Source organism: Rana temporaria, chromosome 2 (genome assembly GCF_905171775.1).
Source record: "Rana temporaria chromosome 2, aRanTem1.1, whole genome shotgun sequence".
Classification (NCBI taxonomy): Eukaryota; Metazoa; Chordata; class Amphibia; order Anura; family Ranidae; genus Rana; species Rana temporaria.
Genome location: NC_053490.1, coordinates 125116411 through 125142338, shown reverse-complemented (window position 1 = coordinate 125142338; position 25928 = coordinate 125116411). Strand labels below are relative to the sequence as shown.

Below are 25928 nucleotides of genomic sequence, written 5' to 3'. Positions count from 1 at the left end.
CCTTTAAATTTCGTACCTGGGGGGGGGGGGTCATGTTTCCCATGCTTAGAAAAGTCCCTGCACAAAATGACTTTTCTAAAGGAAAAAAAGTCAGTTAAAACTACTCGCGGTTATAATTAATTGAATTAAATAAAAGTCTTTGAAAAGTGTTTGGGTCTGGTATGAATATTAAGGTGAACCCCAAACCAAAATTAAAAAAAGTGTGGGGTCCCCCCCAAATTCCATATCAGGCCCTTAAGGTCTGGTATGGATATTAAGGGTAACCCTGCGCCATTTTTTTTTTTAATGATGTGGGGTTCCCCCCAAATATCCATACCAGACCCTTATCTGAGCAAACAACCTGGCAGGCCGCAGGAAAAGAGGGGGGGCGAGTGAGCAACCCCCCCCTCCTGAACCGTACCAGGCCACATGCCCCCATGTTGATGGGGACAAGGGCCTCATCCCCACAACCCTTGCCCAGTGGTTGTGGGGGGTCTGGTATAAAATCAGAAGTCTATGGTTCAGTCAGTGCAAGTAAGCTGCAGGTACACTGCACTACACCTGCGGATCAGTTTGAAAGCAGCCCAGTAGATATGTGCATTCCCGTTCGTACGAAAGTTATTTTCGTACGAAAATGTTCATTTTCGTACCCGCAGAATAATGTGTACATACGAAAAAATTAAAGCACCAAAATACGAAAACGACGGGATTATGAATGAGCCGCATAACGAACAACCGCAAATACGAACGAACGATCTGACGAAAATACGACAAAACGAAAACGGCAAAAGAACGAAAATTACATCTATAACAAAAGATTTGCATTCTGTATCCTGTTTGAATCCCCTCTCTGCTCGTATCCTCAGCCACATGTCCACATGACACCTACAACAAAAGATTTGCATTCTGTATTTTGTTTGAATCCCCTCTCTGTTCGTATCCTCAGCCGTATGTTCACACGACATCCACAACAAAAGATTTGCATTCTGTATCATGCTTGAATCCCCTCTCTGCTCGTATCCTCAGCCGTATGTTCACACAACATCCACAACAAAAGATTTGCACTCTGTATCTTGTTTGAATCCCTTCTCTGTTCGCACCCTCAGTCGTATGCTCACACGACATCCACAACAAAAGATTTGCACTCTGTATCTTGTTTGAATCCCTTCTCTGTTCGCACCCTCAGTCGTATGCTCACACGACATCCACAACAAAAGACCTGCACCCTGTATTTTGAATTCCTTTTTTCTGTTCGTATTTTGGATTCAACAGAATGCAAATCTTTTGCCACAGATGTCACATGAACACACGACCGAAAACACCAAAAGAAAAAGGACCCAAAACACAGAATGCAAATCCCTTGCCGCAGATGTAATTTTCGTTTTTTTTGAATGGGCAGTGAGTGTAGTTAGTGAAGCAGCTTCTCTTTTGTGCTGAGTAGTACAGTAAAGCCAAATAAACTTTTCTGTGGATTTTCATCTGAAGGGAGATCAGTTGGCCAGACTTTTGAACCCAAAAATGGTTTTCTGATGGAGTTTAAAAATTTTCTGAGAACGAACGTATATATTTACGAAAGTACAAAATGACGAAAATCCTTTTTCTGTTTGTATCTTCAGTCGCATTCCCACATGACATCCACAACAAATTGTCATAGATGTCACACGAACACACGACCGAAAACACGAACAGAAAAAGGAATCCAAAACACAGAGTGCAAATCATTGACGAAAATTCACGAAAATTATTGTCTAACAAGTAACGAACATGAATTAAACAGAATAACAAACCATCCCGCATGTACGAAAATAAAACGGTAACGAAAATACGAAACGATCGGAATACGAAAAAATCTCGTCGTGCGAAAAACGAACTGGAACGAACAGGAAAACGGGCGTCTTACCAAAAACGAATGGAAACGAACCTACGGAACGATACGAAACAGAACAAAAAAAAACAAACATTTTTTCTGTGCACATGTCTACAGCCCAGTAACCACTGCAAAACAGATACGTCCATATATACACTGTGATTTTAGTAATAAACTTTCTGTCCCAGGCAGAATGCATTAGGTATCACTCGACCTATGACAGGAGCCGGTGCTATACAGTAAGCACTGGCTTATGCGGCTCTACAACGCAGCTGCTTACTTCCTTTACTGCTGGCTTCATTCACAACACCGATGCTCTGGCATGGCGGGTAGACAACCTGCAATCTGGGCTTGTCAACCCACCATCCCAGAGCAGGAGGTCGCGGGCCACATCAAAGGGCTCCGCGGGCCACATCAAAGGGCTCCGCGGGCCACAGGTTGGGCACCCCTGTCCTAAGGTAAAAGAAAAACCTGAATCAACAATATTGTCACAGGCAGACAGCTGATAATCCCACTCTCGTTTCTCTCTATAACTTTTACCAGTTATAGGCGATGTAACCATAACTGCCTTAGCTTCACAGCCAACAGAATGACAAAATTATACTATATTGTCTAGTTTGTATAACCAAATTTTTGGGTGAAAAGGCAATCATTCATTCTAGAATGTGACCCGCCTTTCCTATGTATGTGACTTTGTTGAGTGGAGTGGAATATTCAGAGTTGTCCCTTTACTGATTTTGGTGAGACCATTAGATATGTCAAAGAACAACAGAATGTTCACATTTTGTGTTTAAATTGTGTTTTTTTTCTCAAGCTTACACTTCAGTATAGAGTTTTAGATCAATGATTACAAACCCAGTAAACGATAAAATTAAACTGTCATTCGCAATGTAGTAATAATTAAAGTGTACATATTTCTAAATGAATTTGGCATTAAAATTCAGATTTTAATGAAAATTAACAAAAGAACAATATTAGTAATAACAGGATGACTTGGAAAGCTTGGGCAATCATCACAAACGTGCAAGTAATTGTATATCATATAGGCTTATTTAATATGTAATGAGAGATGCAAAACACCCAATCAGTAATTCTCAACATTCATTCATCTCGAATTCTCTATGTGTGATCTTTATATCTTAACAACTCAGATATCTGGTATGTAGGGGCATACTGTGCATCCTCAAAGGAAAGCTTTAACTGCCACCTAGTGGATAGAGCATCAGTATTAGAAAAAATATAACAGTTCTTATCCCATGAAAGAGAGAATAAAAGGAATAATAATAATTTGCAGCTGAGAAGATATTCAAAACAGTGCTGAACTCACTTTTATGAACAATTCTGATTGAAACAATATCAGAAGTTACTCATATAATTGTATTAATAGTTTGAATTCCATGAATGATAATGTGTCTGCTTTTCAAAGAAGTATTTTTTTTTCCTGTAATCTAATAAACTGTAAGAAGTAATAAAACTCACAGAAAGGGAGCAATTCCTTTACACAAGCGTATTGTTGATTGCTGTACAGGGGAGAACTGTATGCACGCCGAAAACCTGGGGGCTGTAAAACAAATGAGTAAACATAAGAAACAGATTACCCATAAAAGAACATAGCTTAAACAGAATTTGTCATGGGATAAAGTTCCTGTGTGAGAGGCCTTAGTTAGCAGCTGCCATTCTTTGACTCCTAGACCTCATACTACTTATAATTTAGTGTTGCTGAACCTATTTACAATCACTGTTGATGATGTCACCACCCCACACACTGCTCTGCAGCCCAGAGGATAGCAGTTTCAATCTAAAGATTCTCACATACAGTAGGTACAATGATTTTGACAAATTCCTTATAATAACTATACATCCGTCCAATACCTAAAAAAAACAGTTGCCAGGAATGAAAGGCAATAGAAATATTTTCAATGATTCAAAGTGATTCTGGCAAAGGCTCTGGTAGATGAAGTGGTGTAGAACAGTACCAAATTGTAGAAATCCTTATATATATATATATATATATATATATATATATATATATATATATATATATATATATATATATATATATATTTGCACTGATGTTGGTGAGTAATCATTAGTAGAAAGACGATAGTTTGGAGTTATTATTTAAATGTTCTATCTCCATGGCAGAGGGTTCTGTATTCTCCATGGCTGGAGGTCATGCCCTCCGTGAAGTTCACATGCCCTATGGGATCTATGAAGTAAGGTTTCGTCTTCATTTGCTGGCCTAAAGCCACTTACACACATAACAATACTGGTCTGCCTTAAAGATAATTTTTCTGTATGGACTGTGAATGGTGATACTAAGGGCCAAATTCTCAAAAAGCAGTGCAAATTTAGTATTACCTAACTTATGTCATTTAAGTTACGGCGCCCTAAGTTGGTGTCGTAAGTGTCGTATCCACAGCGCATTTGCGCACAAAATTGCGCCATCCTTAACCTAAATTCCGAGGCGTAAGGCGTGGTTATGGCAAGTGGGAAGGAAGTGGGCGTGCTTCATTGTAATGAGCCGTGACCCCATGCAAATGAAGGGCCGGCCGTACTGCGCATGCGCGCACGAATCTGGACCTCACTGGGCATGTGCAGAACTTTGCTCATCGCAATCAGTGAGATAGGTAAAAGGCCAAGCGTACTTAGTTTGAGGATCGCCCTGTGTCTAAATAGCCCCAGTCAAACACACTTCCCTTGCAAAAGTATTTCCCTGTGTTCCCTTCCTAAAGCAAGTTGCTTCTGCTTTGAACGTTTGTCAGTGTTTGTTGGTAAGATTTGTTTGTGAGAAAAGCTGTTGAGGAGTTGGAGAGTATAGTTGGTGTTTGTTTTTGATAATTTGTTATTTGTTTTGATTTTTTGCCTGTTTGTTTTTGATAAGTGTTTGTTTTTTGGTGTGTGATTGTTTTTTGTTTCCCTTTTTTGCCTGTTTGTTTTTGAATTTATAGTAGCTGTCTGTTTGTGTTTTATTTATTTTTTTGCTGTGATTTTTTTTGTTTGTTGTGTGTGTATTGTTGATTGTTTTTTGGGTGAGTTTCCTGTTGCTGGGTGGTGTCTGTGATGGCCACCAAGCGCAGGAAGCTAAATTTTTCTGTGGCAGAGAAGCATATTCTTGCTCAGGGCATCATAAAATATGGGCGCTTTCTCCATGGCCCTGAGAGCCACAACACCACCCCGGCCAGGAGGAAGGAGATCCTTAAAAAGATCACCGATCGGATCAATGCGGCGGGGGGGGGAGACCAGGACCATCGCTGGAATCCAAAAAAAAATAAACGATTTGAAGAGCGTGTCCCGGAACAAGCTGGCAACGCTGCATGCCCATGCCAGGGGCACTGGAGGAGGGGGACCCTGCCCAATCAGGATGAGTGAGGAGGAATGGGCAGTGGCCCAGTGTTTCCACCCACAGCAAGTGGTGGGCCTGCCTGGCTTTGACTCTGATGCTCCTGTGAGGACAGGTAAGTTTCTTTTTTTTTCTATCTGGTGATTAGCATGTGTGGGTGGGGGAAGGTAAGATGTGCCAAGTGTGTGGATCCACCAACCTGTGATTGTTTTGTATCCTCCCCAGATGGCCAGGAGGTGGCAGCCCCATCAGCCCAGGAGGTTGCTGGGTCATCAGCCCAGGAGGTGGCAGCCCCATCAGCCCAGGAGGTTGCTGGGTCATCAGCCCAGGAGGTGGCAGCCCCATCAGCCCAGGAGGTGGCAGCCCCATCAGCCCAGGAGGTGGAAGCCCCATCAGGGCAGGAGGTGGCAGCCCCATCAGGGCAGGAGGTTGCTGGCCCATCAGGGCAGGCTGCTGCACCACCCCCAAGACAGGCTGATGCTGAGTCCCAAGAAGGGCAGGATTCGCCATGGGAGGGGAGTGCCCACAACTCCCCTAATTTGGATGTTGAGTGGGAGGAGGATGAGGGGGAGGAAGATGAGAATATTGTTATTGGCCAGCAAATCCTGATGGGCCAAGATAGAAACTTTGAGTCATCCCCTGAGGGTACCCCAGAGGCTCCCAGCAGTCAGGCCACCATCAGGGGTGGCCCCTCCCAACCATCCTCCAACATGCAGAAGCCCCCATGGGTCACTCCAACCCCTCCTCCAAGGCCAAAAGCCTCAGGGGCAAGTAGGAGGCCGACCCCGGAAACCAGGGGGGGGTTTGAGCGTCTGCCGGTCAGTCTGCTGAGGGACAATGCCCGGCAGACCCGCAGTCTGGGTGAAATTAAAAAAACAATGACCAAGGTGGAGCACAGCCTGGGTTTAATGAGGGATTCACTGGGTGACGTGGCCACCAACTCAGTGGGGGTCATCACCTGTTTGTGGGACCTGAGGAACGCCACAACAGGCGTGGCCCAGGAGGTGACTGCCCTGACCCAGGCTGTGCAGGCCAATACCCGGGCTGTGCAGGCCAATACCCGGGCTGGCCAGGCTAATACGGCTGACATCACTGCCTGTCTGACAAGGATAGCCGTGGCCTTGGAGGGCAGGCCAGCAGGAGGACAGACACCAGGGGAGGCTCCTTCTTCCCCTGCACAGACCCCCCCCGTGAACATACTCCCTCCCCTGCACAGACCCCCCCCCCGTGAAGATCCCCCAGTTGGCCGTGCCCGTGCCCGTGGCCGTGCCCGTGGTCAGCCCAGAAGGAGCACTCGGCAACATCAGAAAGTTGCAGGGGTACTTTTGGAATTTTTTATTTCTTTTTTTTTATTATACTGTACTTACGATTTGGATTATGTGTGTGAATGATGTGTGAATGTGGGGGGGGGTGGCATTCCTGATAACATAAGGGTGTCACCCTCAGTTTTGGTGGAGTAGGGATCCCCAGGACCAGGGAGAAGTCATCCCAGGTTCCTGAATGGTGTATGAATGCACAGTGACATAATTGGAGCCGTGGCGGGGCGTTACTGCTCCCAAGTACAAAAAGGGGGGGTACTTGGATCTAATCCAATTCGATGTGCATGTGATGTGTCTGTGCTAGGGACCACAGTGGTGTGCATTCATGCATTCTCATTGTGAGATAATTAATGTGCGTTTTGTGTAAAAAAAGACATTCTCATTGTCATATAAGTAATGTGCATTTTATGTGCAAAGTAAATGTTTAAAGGTCACATAATCTCTGTGAGTTTTTGTTGTCAAACCAAAAAAAAAAAGATAATTAAGGTCCATTTACTGGGCAAAGATGCCTTCAGCCAGTTGTCTCCTTATTGCCTGGCCCTCACCAGACCGGGTAGAGGTGGTTGGGGGGGGGATTGCCTGGGTGGGGGGTCAGGTCAGGACATAACTCAACATGCAGGCCCCTTCTCAGAGCAAAATTATGGAGGATGCAACATGCCCCAATAATTTGACAGACAAAGTCTGGGGAATACAAGAGTGTACCCCCAGTCTTGTCAAGGCATCTGAATCTGGACTTGAGAAGGCCAAATGTCCGCTCTACTATTGACCGGGTGTGGATGTGCACCTCGTTGAATTTGCGTTCTACGGGTGTTTGGGGGTTCCTAAAAGGGGTCATGAGATGGGGTCCCAACGCATATCCAGAGTCACCTGTAAGGGAAAAGACAGGAGGATATTAGTCATGCATGTGCCCCTTGTGATGTCTGCATCATGGGGGGGGCATACCTGACACCAATGTCACTCACCAATCAGCCAGCTGTCTCCATAAACGTTCATCTCCAAGTCTTGGTAGATCTTGGTCTGCCGTAGAATAAAACTGTCGTGGCACGACCCTGGAAACTTGGCACAAACATGCCAGATGAGGCCATGGGCATCTACAATCATCTGGACGTTGATGGAATGCCACCCTTTTCTGTTTCTGAACAGGTGTTCAGTTTCATGGGGGGGCTGTAGTGCCACATGCGTGCAATCTATCGCCCCGATGGTCCTTGGGAAGCCAGCAATGCTGTAAAAGTCAGTCATGGCTTGCAGACGCTGCTCCTCCTGGGTGGGCTTGACAAATTGGTTGGTCATGCGCCGCAGTATGGCAGGGACCACCTGATGGACACATCGGCTCATTGTCAACTGCACCATCCCAGCCAGACCTCCAGATGCACGCTGGAATGAGCCTGTAGATAAAAAATGGAGGGTTGCCATAACTTTATATAGAGGTGGCAGGGCATGGGAGTGTCTGGTTGGGGTGATAAGATCCTCCATAAGTAGTTGGGTGAGCTCCAGGATGGCTTCCCTATCAAACCTGAAGTTGCCATACACTTCATAATCTAGCATTTGAAACAGATCACGCCGTGGCGGATAAACTCTCTCCTGTGCCCTCATCCTCCTCCTCTGTGCCCTCCTCCTCCTTTGTGCCTGTAAGGTGGCAAGTGCCGTCAGAATCATTGATGTCCCAGGCATTTTTCCAGACAGATCCTTCACAAGTATAGCTCTAGTCACTACCTTCAGCAAACCCTTCCACGGCATGTGTAAAATTAGGGCTGCTTTTATAATGTGTAAATTTACACAGGGAAACTAACAGGTACGCACAGGGTGGAAAATACGCCGCACACACTTAATTTTGTGGATCGCCCTAACTCCCTCATTTGCAAAAACAGCGGCGAGACTAGCGTAATTTGTGCCCGGGGATGCGCAGGTGTAACTATTTTAGGTAGGACGGAAAATCTTTTTTTGGGCCTAGTGACATTTGGTCTAAATTTCTTGTGAGAAATAATTGCCATCTTGTACATTTGTGTTTTGTGTGGACTTCCATCTGCAAATGTAATTACTGCTTGCCCTTTCCGTAGTAAACCCATATTTATTGTTTTCATTTTTAACATAGGATACCCAGCTCTTAGCTGTGAGAGCATTTTGTAGGTTTTTCAGACTTGGGGACAAAGTCTACTTTGCTGGGGTATGAGTGTAGGAATCCTGCCCTCAGCAGTGGAGTCCATAGACTAAACTGAGTACTTCTAGGGTGTAGTCAGCCTGAGCTCCAAAAAGATAGTTCTGCTTTCTTCGGGCTTACTATAAGCTTCTTTTATTGTTTGCATCTGCCTGCTGTTGGAGACTGTACCTGGCATAAGTGTAAGAACATCAAAAACCTAAGTGATAAATATGTATGTCTCTCTGGCCAACCACTAGGAGATTTATTGCCAATGGTGGATGCTGGGGAAAGCTCTACATAGTTAGGGTGACTTTGGAAAACTCTCCTGCCTCCCAGGCTCTGCCTGGTGAGGAAGTGTGTGCTTCTGTGTTTGTTTTCCTCCCAGGTCTTCTGCCTGGGGAGAGTGCGTTGTGTTTCAAAGAGGCCTAGGTCTGAGGCCGGAAGTTTCCCGAAATAGTGTAGAGTGCAGAAACTCTTTCCTATGTATGCCTGTATTTGGTCATGTGATCTGGGTGCACAAAACCGCAGAATCATATGACTGCACAATTGTTCTTGGCGTGCTTGGCTTTTGTAAATAGTAGCAGTGAATTATATTAGCTTGATAAGACACAGACAGAGTACCTGGTTGAGAAGCCTGCTACATGCTACAGATGTAGTTTTCGGCATATACCGTATTCCTGTGATTTATACAGTAGTAAAGCTGGTCTGCATGTTATAACATAGAACAAAAGCAGGTATTTAAGCTAGGTTTTGAAAAACAAAGCCAAAGGAATTTAAAAAGTTGTCTGGAAATTATCCTAACTGGCACTTCTACAGTTAGATACTGTTTACAGTTGCTTAGAGATACATAGAATACATTTAAGTCTTCTTTTTGAAACAACAGGATGAAAGTAAAATTTTTATACAAAGTTAACTTCTATAACTTCATGTGTATTAACTAAAAAAAAGTCTAAAATCACAGAGCTTGAAATAAATCCCAATATACAGAGTAACTTACTATCTTCCCGAAACATTTCTGGAATTCCACGTATGACTGACAATGATGGTGAATGTTAGTTTTGCAGTTCTTGCATCGTAATCCAAACTTGTTGTTTACTAGGAATAAAATGGAATAAAACAAGTGGAATTGTCACTTTTATGTCTGTATAAGATGATATAGTACTAATTGTTTTATTAAGCCTCAACAGCACTGCTGTGAAGATGTGCTATCAGTTGACCACAAGCAGTAGGCATCATACACATTACTGCCCCTTCAGCCTGACCCAGGGAGCACAGTCGAAATTAGTTTTACCTCTATTTGTCTCCTACTCCCTCCACCATTCAAAACTGCTCAGATGGAGTTCTCTTTTGAAGAACGCTTGTTGTCATTGACATACATTGGGTAAATGTTATCATTCATACCTGCTGGAAGGTATAACTTTCATAAAGTTCAGGCACTCTGCTATGGCCATATGCTGGGCCATTCTGAATTAGCAAAGCTTCAAGTGCTTCCTGGTTGTAAAGGATCTTGGCCCTCTCCTGTATCAAATACATTTTTATACACTAATGAGGCAGCCTGTTTTGGTGATGGGTCAATATAAGTGTTGGGGGGATGGGAAGCGGCATGCAGACTTTAATACTGCCCAACATTGTCAGAGCTTTGTATGTTTAGAACAATGTAGCATTCAGGTTCAGCAGTTCATACGTTACATGTATGTGAAAGCACCTCTAAGGCCCCGTACACGCGGTCGGACAAAACCGATGAGAATGGTCCGACGGACCGTTTTCATCGGTTCACCGCTGAAGTGGCCTGATGGTCTGATGATGCGTACACACCATCGTTCCAAAAACCGATCGGGTCAGAACGCGGTGACGTCAAACACACGACGTGCTGAATAAAACTAAATTCAATGCTTCCAAGCATGCGTCGACTTGATTCTGAGCATGTGCGTGTTTTGAACCGATGCTTTTCTGTACTAACCATCGGTTTGGTCCGATCGGGCAGCGGTCCATCGGTTCGGTTTTGAAGCATGTTTTAAAATTTTGGACCGAAGGAAAACAGACCGATGGGCTATACACACCGTCGGTTTGGACCGATGAAACTGAACCTCGGTCCATTCACATCGGTTTTGTCCGACCGTGTGTACGGGGCCTTAGGGCCAGTTCACACTATAGAAATGCAGTCCGGAAACGTTTCCACATCTGCGTTTTTGACATGCTTTTGATGCGTTTTTGGTGCATTTTTGATGCAGTTCAGTGCATTTTTACTCCCACTTTTTTTCTAACCTTAAATAAGGTCATGTGCGTTCCAGTGCATTTTTTATGTATTTTACAGCATAGTACAGTACAGGAAAAATGCAGCACGTTCTACTTTTTTTTCTGGAACTGGAACACACTGGAACTGCAAGCAATGGTGTGAGCTATGCCATTGAAAACCATATAACCTACTTTTCATGCGTTTTTGATACAGGAAAAAAAATGCATTGGACTGAATGTGGAGTGAACTGGCCCTAAATATTTCATAACTGCAAGCAGCTTTGTTTTTTCAGTGAAAGAACCTGTTTTAAACTCAACTCCAGGCAGATATTTCAGAAAGTCTGTAGTGAAATAATTTAGTGGCTTACATTGCTGACTTGGCTACCATTAGGATATAGATCTGCAACAAGTATGCAGACCATAATGCCGAGTACACACGATCGGAATTTCCGACAAGAAAAGTTTGATGTGAGCTTTCGGTCAGAAATTCCGACCATGTGTAGGCCCCATCAGACTTTTTCTGTTGGAATTTCCGGCAGCAAAAATTTGAGAGCTGGTTCTCAAATTTTCAGACGGGAAAAGTTCTTGTCGTAAATTCCAATCGTCTGTATGCAATTCCAACACGCAAAAAAAAACACACGCATGCTCGGAATCACTTTGATGCATGCTCGGAAGCATTTAACTTAATTTTTCTCAGCTAGTTGTAGTGTTGTACGTCACTGCACTCTTGAAGGTCGGAATTTTGTGTGACCGTGTGTATGCAACACAAGTTTGAGCAAAAATTCAGTAGGAAAAAAATCCATGGTTTTCTTGTCAGAATTTCCGATCGTGTGTATGTGGCATAAGTGTTCTTCTTTCTAATTTGTGTGCTTGTTTTAGGTCAATGACTGAGAAAGTACTGGGGCCAGAGACCTCCATGCAGCTAGAATTCACAGAAAGTAGATCAGCAATGGCAGCCCCAGACTTATTTCTAAACAGGTTTTCTGTGAAGAAAATGTACAATTATCAAATAACAGAACAATGTTGAGATAGTACTATAGGACTATTGGGGTGTCAATGCTTAAAACAATGATTTTTTTTTAGACATTTGAGTTAGAATGAGAAAAAGTCAGATTTCATGTTAGATTTTTATTGCCGTCTGTGTCCCCACTGGAGAGATTCCCTCTCTCTACTGATCCTGGTGGTGTGTCCAGTACAGAACAGGAACAGAAGTGAGATGGGTAATCTTCCAACTGGACCTGTTATGTGTACAAATGTCTAAGAGGGGGATATACCCTTGTTTGCCCTGGTTCACATTGGTGCGATTTGACATGAGATTTGCCGGCAACGACACCGTCCTAATTGGTGCGACGCCACATCTGTGGCACTGAACCGATTTCAAAAAGTAGTTTCTGTACTACTTTTTGCAATTTCGGCAGAAACTGCACAGATGTCTCTGTATTCACAGCCGAAATCGGGACTGACAAGCGGGAGTGAAATCGTGCGTGTTCAGCTGAACTCGCACGGCTTAATTCCCGCAGCCCAGAACCTGGGCTTTTAGAGGGATTTCCTACCAAGGTTCTGACACAGAAAATAAAGGAGAATTTCACCCAAAGGAAAAGGAAAGAAAGAAAAAAATCCTGACAAGGTTCTTAACACTTCTCAACTCTATCCATGTTTTTAAAAGATACTGTATTTATTGGCGTATAACACTTACTTTTTTTACCCTGAAAATAGGAGGGTAAACTGTGCCTGCGTGTTATACGTAGGGGGCTGTGGAAACTTCCCTCTTAAGCCTCGTACACACGACCAAGGAACTCGACGGGCGAAACACATCGTTTTCCTCGTCAAGTTCCTTGTTAGGCTGTCGAGGAACTCGACAAGGCAAGTTTCTCCATTCCCGTTGAGGAAAAAGAAGACATGCTCTTTTTTTGACTCGACGGGATCCTCGACAGTTTCCTCGTCTAAAAATGTACACACGACCGGTTTCCTCGGCAAAAAAAAGATCCCAGCAAGATTCTTGCTGTTTTTTTTTGGTCGTGTGTACGAGGCCTGAAAGTTAGGGTGCGTGTTATACACCTGTGCGTGTTATACGCCGATAAATACGGTAAATGTTTTGGCTTTACATACATCGTAAAGTTGCATCCAGTGTACAATTCGCCCTCTGCGCACTATGCAAACACATCCTCAAACGCTTCTAGAAAGCTCTGCATTAAAGCAAGAAATTCTTGATTTGCCTACACTGCAATACGTGTTCAAGCTAGCCTTCTGTATCGGAGACCCTTCCCTGGCCAATACTTAAATGATCATAGTGTTCTTTAGGGGACATAGCAAGGTTGATTTACCAAAGGAGTTGAGAATCTCCACACAATAAATTGTCTGAATACTTACTTTATTAATCCAACAATGTATAAAAGCAAGTTGCTGTTTACTTTCATCATCTGTCCATGATTTGGTATTTAAAGAGAATAGGAATTTGCTTTTTACATGATTAGATAATTAAAGTAAATGTTCAATTTGTTGTGTGAAGATTCAGTATTCCTTTAGCAAATAACACCAATATGGGGTAAACTGACACAGTTTGAGGAGAGGCAGTATTGGCACATGCCAAGTTATCAATATTTATCTCAGCTGTGATTAGCTACAAATTGGATGAACACCAACCCAATAGATAAATAGAAATATACATTAGTTAGTCAGTACCATTGTAGTCATTAAAGTGGAACTTTACTCATAAAAACTTGATAAAAAATAATGTTCATTAGCAACATACCCTCCACATTAATAATTATGCCACCAAAATTAGTGTTTGCTGTAAATTGCCTCCAGCATTGTTCCAGTTTCTTCTTGCTGGAGGCTGCTATTTTGCTGAAGCCCAGAGCCCCTGAGTAGCAGTGAATCCTTATGCCCTGTACACACAATCACTTTTTGTGATGAAAAAAATTGTCATTTTTTATCATGAAAAAAAATGACATTTTTCCAACTTCATCATTAAAAATGATGTTGCCCACACACCATCGTTTTTGAAAGATGATAAACAAAGTGACGGCACTCTGAAGCGGAAGTTTTATTCGACTTGAGGCTGCTTTTAGCTGGTTACTTGTTAGTAAAAGACGATTCTTGCTTTTTTGTCTGTTACAGCGTGATGAATGTGCTTACTCCATTATGAATTTACCTCCCGTCTCAAAACTTTCTTCTGGGCATGTGCGGGTTTAAAACGTCATTTTTGCCCACACACGATCATTTTTTATGACACAAAAAATGACATTTTAAAAAATGACATAAAAAATTCAAGCATGTTCGAAAAAAATTTTTTGTCATTTTTCAGAAGACATAAAATGACATTTTGCCCACACACGATCATTTTAAATGACATTTTTAAAAATGTCATTTTATTTCATCACAAAAAGTGATCGTGTGTACAGGGCATTGGGCTGCCAGCAGATTAGCCCCTTTATTAGAAGAGCAACTGAGCATGTGCAGAGCAGATTGAGACAGTGTTTTACTGGATTTGAAAACAGCATTGACATATTGTTAATATTTTACATAGCTTTACTTGCAAAAGGGGCCAGCATTAGGTGATATAGCAGAACTTAATTTTCTGACTAAAGTTCCCCTTTAAGGTGTAGCTAAACCCAAATACTAGAGATGTGTAAACAGATCCCTTTTGCTTTGTAAATGTAGTTGTGCAAGGTTTTTATATTGGTGTAAGCATAGGCGTGCGCACAGTGTGCCAGGTGCAGCGCAGATTCTCCCTACTTGCCTGGCTCATTTATCCCCCCCCCCCCCCCCCGCAGGACTGACAGCTTCCTTCATCTTCTCTCCCAAAGGCTGCTGCTGCAGGCACACACAGGGGAGGTTTTAAAAGCAGTTGGAGAAGGGGACAGTAAATATATAATTTACCGGCCCCTTCCCTTTGTAAATGAACACAGTAAGTGATCGGTACCATGTGTTTGAGCTTTGGAGTGCACACCCTAATGTAATAAGCTGTACATACCTATGGGTGTGAGTAAATGTTTCAGAAATACCTGTTGATCCTGCCAGTGCCTGCTTTCCACCAGCTTCCAGATCTGCAGGGTGCTAGTCAACCTATGTTTTAACCAATCTGCTGTAGTCTGTGCCCCCTGCTGCCTAATGATTTAGCAACTGAGGCCTAGTACACACGAGAGGATTTATCCGCGGATACGGTCCAGCGGACTGTTTCCGCGGATAAATACTCTCGAGGATTTCAGCGGATTTGGATCCGATGGAGTGTACTCACCATAGGATCAAAATCCGCGCCGAAATCCCCTCGCAATGACGTGTCGCGCCGTCGCCGCGATGATGACGCGGCGACGAGCGCGACGCTGTCATATAAGGAATTCCACGCATGCGGCGATTCATTACGACGCATGCGGGGGATCCCTTCGGACGGATTGATCCGGTGAGTCTGTACAGACCAGTGGATCAATCCGTTGGGATCGATTCAAGCGGATAGATTTGTAGACATGTCTACAAATTTTTATCTGCTGGAATTGGGAAATTTCCGCGGATAAATATCCGCAGGAATGTACACACCATAGAATCTATCCGCTGAAACCGATCCGCTGAGATTTTTCAGCGGATGGATTCTATCGTGTGTACGGGGCCTGAGACTGGGGCATCCTTTAACCGCATGCCGACCGCTGCACGCTGGCTTACGTTAGCAGAATGGCATGGGCAGGCAAAAGGGCGTACCCTTACGTCCCTTTGAAATTACTCGCGAAATCGGTGAGGAGAGGCAGAACGGGGAAACAAGGCATTTTCCTGTTGTGCCTAGCAACATGACAGGGATCTACTGCTCATCGGGAGCAGTGATCGTTGTCATGTTATAGTGAGCCCACCCCCCCACAATTAGAACACAGTGAGGGAACACACTTAACCCCTTGATCGCCCCCTAGTGTTTAACCCCTTCCCTGCCAGTGACATTTCTACAGTAATCAGTGCCCATTTTTAGCTTTATAAATGTCAATGGTCCCAAAATGGTGTCAAAAGTGTCCAATCTGTCCGCTGCAATGTCGCAGTCATAATAAAAATTGCAGACTGCCGCCATTACTGGTAAAAAAAATTATAATAAAAATTCCATAAATCTATCCTCTATTTTGTAGACACTATAACTTTTGCGCAATACAATCAATATACACTAAGTGCCGGTTCACACTACAGCGACATGAAAGTCGGCACGACCTTGCGAGGCAACTTCAAGTCACCTCCAGGACAGGCAACTTCAAGTCACCTCCAGGACAGGCAACTTTGCCAGTGGCCAATCAAACAGTAATCAGCTCTGTGGGAGGGAGGGGTTTGCCTGAGAAAACAATTTTCTCTTCCTGTAAAGTTGCTTCAGTTAAGACACGATCCGACTTTGGAGGCGACTTCCATTGAAATCAATGGGTACAAGCCGCCTAGAAGTCGTCTTGAAGTAGTACAGGAACCTTTTCTGAAGTCAGAGTGACTTCAGTAGTGTGCATTAAGACGGCTCTCATTCACTTTAATGTAATTTCTCATGTCGCGCGACTTGGGGCGACACAAGTAGGATCCCAAGTTTTTACCAAAAATATGTAGAAGAATACATATCAATCTAAATTGTGGAAGAAGATTGTTTTTGTTATATACTTTTGGGCAATATTTATTATAGCAAAAAGTAAAAAATATTGCATTTTTTTCAAAATTTCGCTATTTTTGTTTATAGCACAACAAATAAAAACGGCAGAGGTGATCAAATACTACCAAAAGAAAGCTCAATTTGTGGGGGAAAAAAAACATCAATTTTGTTTGGGCACAACGTTGCAGGGCCATGCAATTTTCAGCTAAAGTGACACAGTGCTGAATCGCAAAAAATGCTCTGGTCAGGAAGAGTGTAAATCCTTCCAGGGCTGAAGTGGTTAAATATAACTGTCTTTTTAGCTGGACAGCTTGGCCATAGACGAATATTTATTTATTTATTTATTTATTTTTTCGATCAGCCAGTAGGTCGTTCCCTACTGAACCGGCCCAATTCAATCTATCTTTGGGCACCTCTTGTGAAAAATATATTGGAAAAATACTGGTAAAATGAACAAGGTATAACGCTATGTTACAAGAGGAAACACTGGAGGTGTAAAACACCCTACAAAATTGTTGTGTACTGTCAACATTTTACCTGTTTATATGCTTAATGTAGAATTCCATCATAAAATCTTAAAGTGGTTGTAAAGCATTTTATGCATAAAGGTAAAGATCCCTCAAGCCGCTGTCGCTCTCCTTATTGGATAGATTGATAGCAGCAGCAGCAGCAGCTAATAGCTCCCCCTGCTGTCAATCAAAAGCTGTGACATGGGAGAAGGGGGGCGGGGCAGAGTCTTTCTGTCTGTGTCAATAGATACAGCAGCAGAACTCGAAAGCGAGCCCACACAGGTGTCCCCAGGGTAAGTGGCTTTCTGTGGGGACACCCGATGAAGAGGAGAGGCCTTGAGAGCCGGTACAGGCCCCAGAAGAAGAGGGTCGGGTCTGCTCTGCTAAAAACCATTGCACAGAGCAGGTGGGTATAGGCATGTTTGTTATAAAAAAAAAAGACAAACTTTACAACCACTTTACACAATGTCCCCTCCCCTTCCTAACACCTATGCCGGCTAACCTGTGTAAAAAAAGTTGTATATACTTACCTATTTTCAGCCCACTCATTATGTGATTCCCTATGTCAGCCAGCAGTAGCTGCAGGAGAAAGGAGAGAGCACTCGGTAAAGCTTTATAACGTCACTTATAGGCTCCTATGGTCCATCTATAGTTGACTCTCACTCCTTGACCCCACGGCCACCACTGGCTGTCACCGGGGGGAGGCAGATTACATGACCAGACTGGAGAGGGCTATAAAATAGGTAAGAACATTTTTTTATTAATTTTTTACATAGGTTAGCCACTATAGGCATTCATTTTAAACACCTGCATGATTATTTTTTAGGTAAAGGGGGAGCATATCTTTGCAGAATCCAAAAGTTGCAGGACCAGTGTCAGGGGATTGTGCACCTTACAGGGTATACAAGATATATATTTGAAGCCTTAAGGATGTTATAGATGAGTGGACAACTTGGTAATATGATCAGAAAAAAGTTTGCGATGCAGTGTGTATATGTTAGACAAAGTTCCTGTCAGTAGGGATGAGCAAAGAAAAATTATCTGCCTGCCCAGAATTGTTAACTCTTCCTAACAGCTCCAATACATATTGACAATATGGCCCACACTCGTAATGATTGGCTTTGCGATTTCACTGACCATAGACAAGGTCTATGCACGGCATTATTGGTTGTTCTTTATTTCTGATGGTGAACCTGCTAAGCTTTCTGCCAAAAGTTCACAATTTGCAAAACTCACATATCCTGGGGATTCAGCCCAAACTTATGGTAGAAACTGTGATACCTTCAGGGGTGTATTTATAGATGTTATCTTATTTTTAAGTCTTTAGGGGATGGGTACTGTATTTTTTTGTATGTGATGCTAATAAAACTATATATATTTTTTTTTAAACTAATAAAACTTTTAATACTAATAAAACAAAAAATTTTTTTTAGACTACTTAAACTTTTCTCATTATTTTTTTGAGGCCACAAGTGTCTTTTTGAGCAGCTTCTTGTTGCTTTGGGGCCTCAGTCTTCAATTGGGTTTCCCATCTATTTTTTTTTGTGCTTTTATTGTTCTGCTTAGACCGCACCTATTTGGTGAGTTGGCATTAGAACCCTTATATTAGGCCGCGTACACACGATCAGTTCATCCGATGAGAACGGTCCGAAGGACCGTTTTCATCGGTTAACCGATGTAGCTGACTGATGGTCTGATGTGCCTACACACCATCGGTTGAAAAACAGATAGTGTCAGAACACGGTGACGTAAAACACACGACGTGCTGAAAAAAACGAAGTTCAATGCTTCCAAGCATGCGTCAACTTGATTCTGAACATGCGCGGCTTTTTGACCGATGCTTTTGCATACTAACGATCGGTTTTTCCTATTGGTTAGGCGTCCATCGGTTAAATTTTAAAGCAAGTTCTCTTTTTTTTGACTGAATGACAACTGACTGATGTGGCCCACACACGATCGGTTTGGACCGATGAAATGGTCCTTCAGTCTGTTTTCATCAGTTTTGACCGATCGTGTGTACGCGGCCTTACCCTTTTCATTCCAATTGTGTAAGATTAAGTAGCAGTGAAACTGAACTTTATCCCTGCATGGTAGGGTCTGCTGACGAAGCTGAGGGTAAAGGTGATGGACTCGCCAAGCATGTCTCCAGACTTCAACCTTATTGAGCATCTGTTAGGCATCCTCAAATGGAAGGTGGAGGAGCGCAAGGTCTCCAACATCCACCAGCTCTTTGATGTCGTCATGGAGGAGTGGAACAGAACTCCAGTGGCAACCTGTGAAGCTCTGGTGACCTCCATGGCCAAGAGGGTTAAGTCAGTGCTGAAAAATAATGGTGGCCACACAAAATATTGTCAAAATATTGACACTTTGGGCCCAATTTGGACATTTTCACTTAGGCCTTGTACAGACGAGCGAACATGTCCGATGAAAACGGTCCGCGGAGCATTTTCATCGGACATGTTCGCTCGGAGATTTTGGTCTGATGGTTGTACACACCATCAAACCAAAATCCCAGCGGACAGACAGCGCGGTGACGTGGCGGTGACGTTGACGCCGCCACATCCGCAAACCCGGAAGTTCAATGCTTCCACGCATGCGTCGAATCACTTCGATGCCATGCGCGGGTTCTCGGGCCAGCGGACATGTCCGATGAGTCGTACTGACCATCGGACATGTCCGACGGACAGGCTTCCAGCGGACAAGTTTCTTAGCATGCTAAGAAACTTTTGTCCGCTGTAAACCTGTCCGCTAGGCCGGAAAATTATCCGGTCGGCCCTACACACGACCGAACATGTCCGCGGAAACGGGTCCACGGACCAGTTTCAGCGGACATGTTCGGTCGTGTGTACGAGGCCTTAGGGATGTATTCACTTTTGTTGGCAGCGGTTTAGACATTAATGGCTGTGTGTTGAGTTATTTTGAGGGGACAGCAAATTTACACTGTTAAACAAGCTGTACACTCACTACTTTACATTGTAGCAAAGTGTAATTTCTTCAGTATTGTCACATGAAAAGATATAATAAAATATTTACAAAAATGTGAGGGGTGTACTCACTTTTGTGAGATACTGTATGTATATCTTTCAGGGGCGCTAAAATCATTGGGATATCCTAATTAAGGGATTATAAAAAAGGCAGTTTTTCAACATCAAATAACATTCTGAATACCAATAGGTGGAACTCTTTAATGTTATAATAATAATAATATTTCTAATCCACCCCCTCCTGTTTCCCCCCCTCCCTTTCCCTATGTTCGCCATGGGGGGATTGCCTTCGGGTGCTCCTGTCTTTGCCGTTACCACAGATTGATGGCCTTCCTGGGTTAGCAACAACAAAAAAAAAAATGTTTTTATATTCTATATCAGGGCTCAACAAAATCCGGGTGCCAGGTCGCAATTGACGATCGCAGCGATCGCGCGGCGGGGGGAGGTGGGGGCGCACGGAGGCACAGCGGGCCCGCGACGGCCGGTAATTGAGGCCGTGGGTTTGAGGCCTTGTGAAGTGCCAAGCTTCCTTCTGTGACCTGCGCCATCTGGTGGTGGCCGTTGGCATTACAAGTAAAACAGCATGTGTAATGTGTAATTTTTCACTGCCATCTCCTTCCTTCTAATTAGAACCCCCAAACATTATATATATTTTTTATTCTAACACCCTAGAGAATAAAATGGCGATCGTTTCAATACTTTCTGTCACGCCGTATTTGCGCAGCAGCCTTACAAGCACACTTTTTTTGGGAAAAAATACACTTTTTTTAATAAAAAAAAATAAGACAACAGTAAAGTTATCCCAATTTTTTTTTATATTGTAAAAGATAATGTTACGTCAAGTAAATTGATACCCAACATGTCACGCTTCAAAATTGCGTCCGCTCGTGGAATGCCGACAAACTTTTACCCTTTAAAATCTCCATAGGCAACGTTTAAAAAATTCTACAGGTTGCATGTTTTGAGTTACAGAGGAGGTCTAGAGCTAGAATTATTGCTCTCGCTCTAACGATCGCGGCGATACCTCACATGTGTGGTTTGAATACCGTTTACATATGCGGGCGCTACTCACTTCTGCGTACGAGCTCATCGGGACGGGGCGCGTTTTCTGGCTCCTAACTTTTTTAGCTGGCTCCTAGATTCCAAGCAAATTTGTCAAACTCTGTTCTATATGATTTCTTGCTTCTTTGTACATATCTCATTATATGTTTAAACTTCATACAACATTACCAGTATGCTTTATTGTCTTGTAGGGGATAATAATCTTCTTCTTTCTTCTGAAGAAACGGTTTTACATCAAAACATGTAGATTATACATCAAGCTTTATTACATCTCGTGTCCTTAATATCTATGGGGACAACTCATCATCATTGAGAAGTAACAAGCATAAATGCACTGCTGTATATTGTTGTTTTTAAATTGCATGGATATGTATATTGTTCTATTTAAAAAGATTTATATAAAGAAAATGTTATAATGTTTATAAAACCATTGTAATTTCCTGGGTACTGAGATAGTCCATTGTATCAGGACTGATAGGGGCAGAGCTGGGCTCCTCTCCTTAATCACTATTAATTAAAGGATGATGGCACCCCCATTTATGTAACATCATAATTCTTCTGAGGCATTCAACCTATTTAAAGACAAATAGTGGGGGCACAGCTGGCTTCCTCATGCCAGTCATGGTCCGCAATTATATGGACAGGCTAGGGTAGTATATAGACAGGCTAGGGTAGTATATAGACAGGCTAGGGTAGTATATGGACAGGTTAGGGTACTATATAGACAAGCTAGGGTAGTATATGGACAGGTTAGGGTAGTATATAGACAAGCTAGGGTAGTATATAGACAGGCTAGGGTAGTATATGGACAGGCTAGGGTAGTATATGGACAGGATAGGGTAGTATATTCATTTTCAGTTTGAGCATTACAGGTTAGCAACATTTGGGCTTATGTATAAATTAAATGACCTTAGCAACCAGCCAGCAGCATCTACTAAAATATCATGGATTCCCTCTGTGCTCTCACATATATCCTGCCACTACAGAACTAACTTACCAGGTAACCTCCCTGGTGCTCTCTCTCTCAGTCTGCAGAGCTTCGCCTCACGCATGCACCAGAGAAGACGACAGGCTGGGAACGAAGCTGGCCACACCGCTTCCTCGCAGACTCCACCCCTGTTTTCTGTGTCTCGTGGGTACCCCCTGCCCTGCAGCGCCTAAGCTCTTCATGAGTGTCAGTCTGATTCTGTGTGCAAGCAGCCTGTGGTAAGTCTGAGTATCGCGTGTGTGGGTAGCTTGGCGGCCTGGGGGAAATAGCCACCATGCCCCCTGGCCCAGTCCGCCCCTTCCGGCACAGTGCCCCAGACTGATAAAGGTAGCACCGGAGCAGCAGCAGGAGGAAAGGAGCAGGGCACAGGAGATATAGATTGGAAACTTTGTTGAATTTTTTTTTAGGATACACTGTATCTCCTACCCCCAAGGTCTTAAAATGAATAGATGAAAAAGTTTGCTTTCAATTTTGGAACAGAAGATTATATTGTAGTTTGCAAATGCACCGCAGGATTTCAAGAAGGCATTAAAAAAGAAAAAGGCTGTAGGTCAACTAATTATAATACATCTGGAAAGCAGGCTCAAAGATCAGTTTGTCTAGAGACCTAAGAGTGCTACAATGAAAAAAAAACACTGAAAAACTAAAGCAAGAATTATCCAGAATTAACATTCCACTAAGTACAAAGGTTTGCTGTGAAATTCGGTCGAGAAGAAGAAGACTTATCAATTGTTTAGCAAGTCAACCAATATATAAGATGGCACGTAGCACTAATGTCACTCCACTTTCTGCAGAGAGAGATGTGGATGTGCTTAACCCCTTTCACATCCTCCCAGAACAACAGTGCTCCAATCCAGCCATCATTCCACAATAGGCTGGGCAGGAGTACTGTTGTTTTGGGAGGATGTCATATGACGTCCTCCCAGGATCGGGCCATGCTCTGGCACAATCTGTCACCCGTCAAGTCCACAGGACACAGCCATTGACAGATCACTGTACCGGCCCGCTGCTGGTACCATGTGATCGCTGTGGCCAATCACAGCAGATCACATGACAGTTGTACACAATTAAAGGCTTTGATTCATGCCTTTCACTTTGTACTAGTGTAATGAGCTCTGATTTGTCAAAGTCATCACGTGGTACCGACAAAGCCGATCACAGCCCAACTGTACCTTGTGATTAGCTGTTGGCCAATCACAGCTAATCACAATAGTAAACACTGAATGAGTAGTCTTCATTCAGAAAAAAAAGTTGCTTATAACTGTAAAATTCACAATTACAAGCAATCATAGTGTATTATTATTTTTATACAGGATTTATATAGCGCCAACAGTTTGTGCAGCACTTGACAATGTTAGGGCAGACGGTACAATTACAATACAATAATTCAATACAGGAGGAATCAGAGAGCCCTGCTCGTTAGAGCTTACAATCTAGGAGTGTATAAAAAAATAAAAACCATGACCACCTCCCCAAAGTAGTGTTTTACTGTGGTAACACTGTATTGCTCTGGTCAATGTATGTAAAAAAATGAAAATTATAAAACAAGAAAAAAAAAAGGTAATACATTTGTTTAAAAATAAACAATTTTTTTTTTTTTTTTTACATACTGTCCGAAGTTACTTTCCCTGATCACTGCCACACCAGTTATCTGATGATGCTGTACTGCACTGATGACAGTATGTAAAGAAGTTGTAAAAAGAAAAAAAAGTATACATCTTGGACTAAATTTATGAAAAAGGGTTATTTATTTGCAAAATTGTGTAACAGGAACGAAGAAAAACTATTTTTTTCCAAACTTTTCAGTCTTTTTTCATTTATTTTGCAAAATATTAAAAACCCAGTGGTGATAAAGTACCACTGAAAGAAATCTCTATTTATGTGAAAAAAAATGTAAAATGGCATATGGGTACAGTGTTGCATGACTGCGCAATTGTCATTCAAAGTGTGACTGTGGTGAAAGCTGAACATTGGCCTGGGGGAGTAAAAGTGTCTGTTATTGAAGTGGTTAAAAAAGAGGTTGAAATACTAAGTTGTTTTTTGTCAAGCTGACCACGCCTAGCAAATGAAATTTCATTCCAAGTTATGTCGGAAAAGTGGGCAGCCAGGGTGAGTGAGAATCCAAACCCCGAAGCTCCTAAATATACGTCTCCAGCATTGGTGAAGAGTTGATACAAGAAACTGCTCTAGAAACTTTTAGTTGTCCTTTTATATGTCCTAATCTCAGTGTGCCTGTAAGTGGACATCAGTTACTGTGCTTTGTGGACAATTCTTTGGTGGGTGCAACACAGGCAGTTAAGACAGTAATGGCAACCCACGTACAGGACGCAACCCACATGCATTAGCTCTATTTGTGACTGCAAAGACTAAATCTTTCTTTTAGTCTAGGGCAGTGGTTCTCAACCTTCCTAGTGCTGTGACCCCTTGATAAAATTTCCCAAGTTGTGGGGACCCCTAACAGTAAAATTATTTTCGTAGCGTAGGTTGTCAGCACCCAAGGCAAGACAAGTAATTTGCGCTCCCTGAGTCCCTTCCACTCATACAGTATTGAACCCCTTATGGTACATTTTAGGATGTACCACTCTTTGTTCTCGTTTCTTTCCCCTTTATCTCTCTCTATCCTAATATTTTTTTCCCCTCAACCGTCTCTTTTGTGCTTTCTTTCTTTTTATTGTTTCTCCCCCTTTTTCTTTGTTTCTCCCCCTTTTTCCTCTCCCTTCCATGTATTCTCTATTTTTATTCCTTCTCTTACTCCTTGGTGGGGGGGTAGGGGCAATGGGATGAGTGGCACTGTTGGTGGGGATAAGGGATCAGTGGAAATGCTGGGAGGAGCTCTAATCAAGCTCTTGATCAAGGTCATCTTCTGATCTGAGAACTGTAGTGGGGACTTTTAATGGCAACTCTAATCACAGGTAGTGTTACTCACTGTGTTTCAGACTTTATGGTGTCTGGTAGCAGTGACACCTATGTGGAAATCAGGAGATAGGGTCTCCTCCAGCCCCTCCCACTTCACATTCCTCACCAGTCAGCTGACCTCTTGCCTCTGCCCCCAGCCATGCCGTGAACTGAATGGGCAGCTGCGAAGAGGCTGAGCATGCGGTCGCAGGCTCCAGGGACAGCCCTGCTGGGTGGCCACAAAAACGCTGGGAGAGCCAGGAACAGCCCAGGATTTGGTGACCCCCTGGCAAATCATCATTTGACCCCCAGGTTGAGAACCACTGGTCTAGCGTATCATGAAAAAAAAAACTTTTTATTTGCCTGTATCTTATCCCTCACTTTTGCAGGCTTCCTACCATGACCATGGCATGTCCCCAAAATGGCTTCTTTTTAAGTGCTCTGTCAGTCAATCACACTCTGACCTCATCACATACAATGCAGGACTAGTAGTCTTGTATTGTAAGTAAGTATACAGAGCGGGGGGGCGCATTAAAACATTAAAGTTGTTGAGCGGGGGGGGGGCGCGAATTGAAGTTGTTGAGCGGGGGGGGGCGCATTAAATTTGTTGAGCGGGGGGGTGCCTCTCAACTGTGCACAGAATGTGTCGGCTCTCTTCCCTTAAGCAGACATCCACACACCGCTCCGGTTCCTCCTGGGGGGGTTTCGCAGTTGTTGAGCGGGGGGAGTGCCTCTCACCTGTGCCGACAGCCGGGGCCACAGACTGTCATTAGCCCGGCTGTTGGCTTTCTTCCCTTCAGCAGCCACAGTCCTCCACACACACACCGCTCCGGTTCCTTCTGCTTCCGTGCTGCCTCCTCTTGCAGTGAGGGAAAATTAACCCTTTCGCGGGACTGCGGGAAGAAGCTGTCTGTGCGGGAAAGTCCCGCAGAATCCGTGCGTGTTGGGAGGTATGCGCAGGGCCGCCATCAGGAATTTTGGTGCCCCTTACTAGGGTTGCCACCTGTCCAG

The 25928-nt window shown here is 43.3% G+C and overlaps 1 protein-coding gene across 1 annotated transcript in view; it reads right to left on the bottom strand.

The window, feature by feature from the left end:
- Positions 1-25928, bottom strand: part of STAC3 (SH3 and cysteine rich domain 3) — a 159702-nt gene that overhangs the window by 42132 nt on the left and 91642 nt on the right. Inside the window, exons 3-4 of the mRNA XM_040340944.1 lie at positions 9643-9740; positions 3326-3407 (exon numbers count right to left, since the gene is read on the bottom strand). Coding sequence (XP_040196878.1) covers positions 3326-3407; positions 9643-9740 — 180 coding nt within the window. The remainder of the gene's footprint in view (positions 1-3325; positions 3408-9642; positions 9741-25928) is intronic.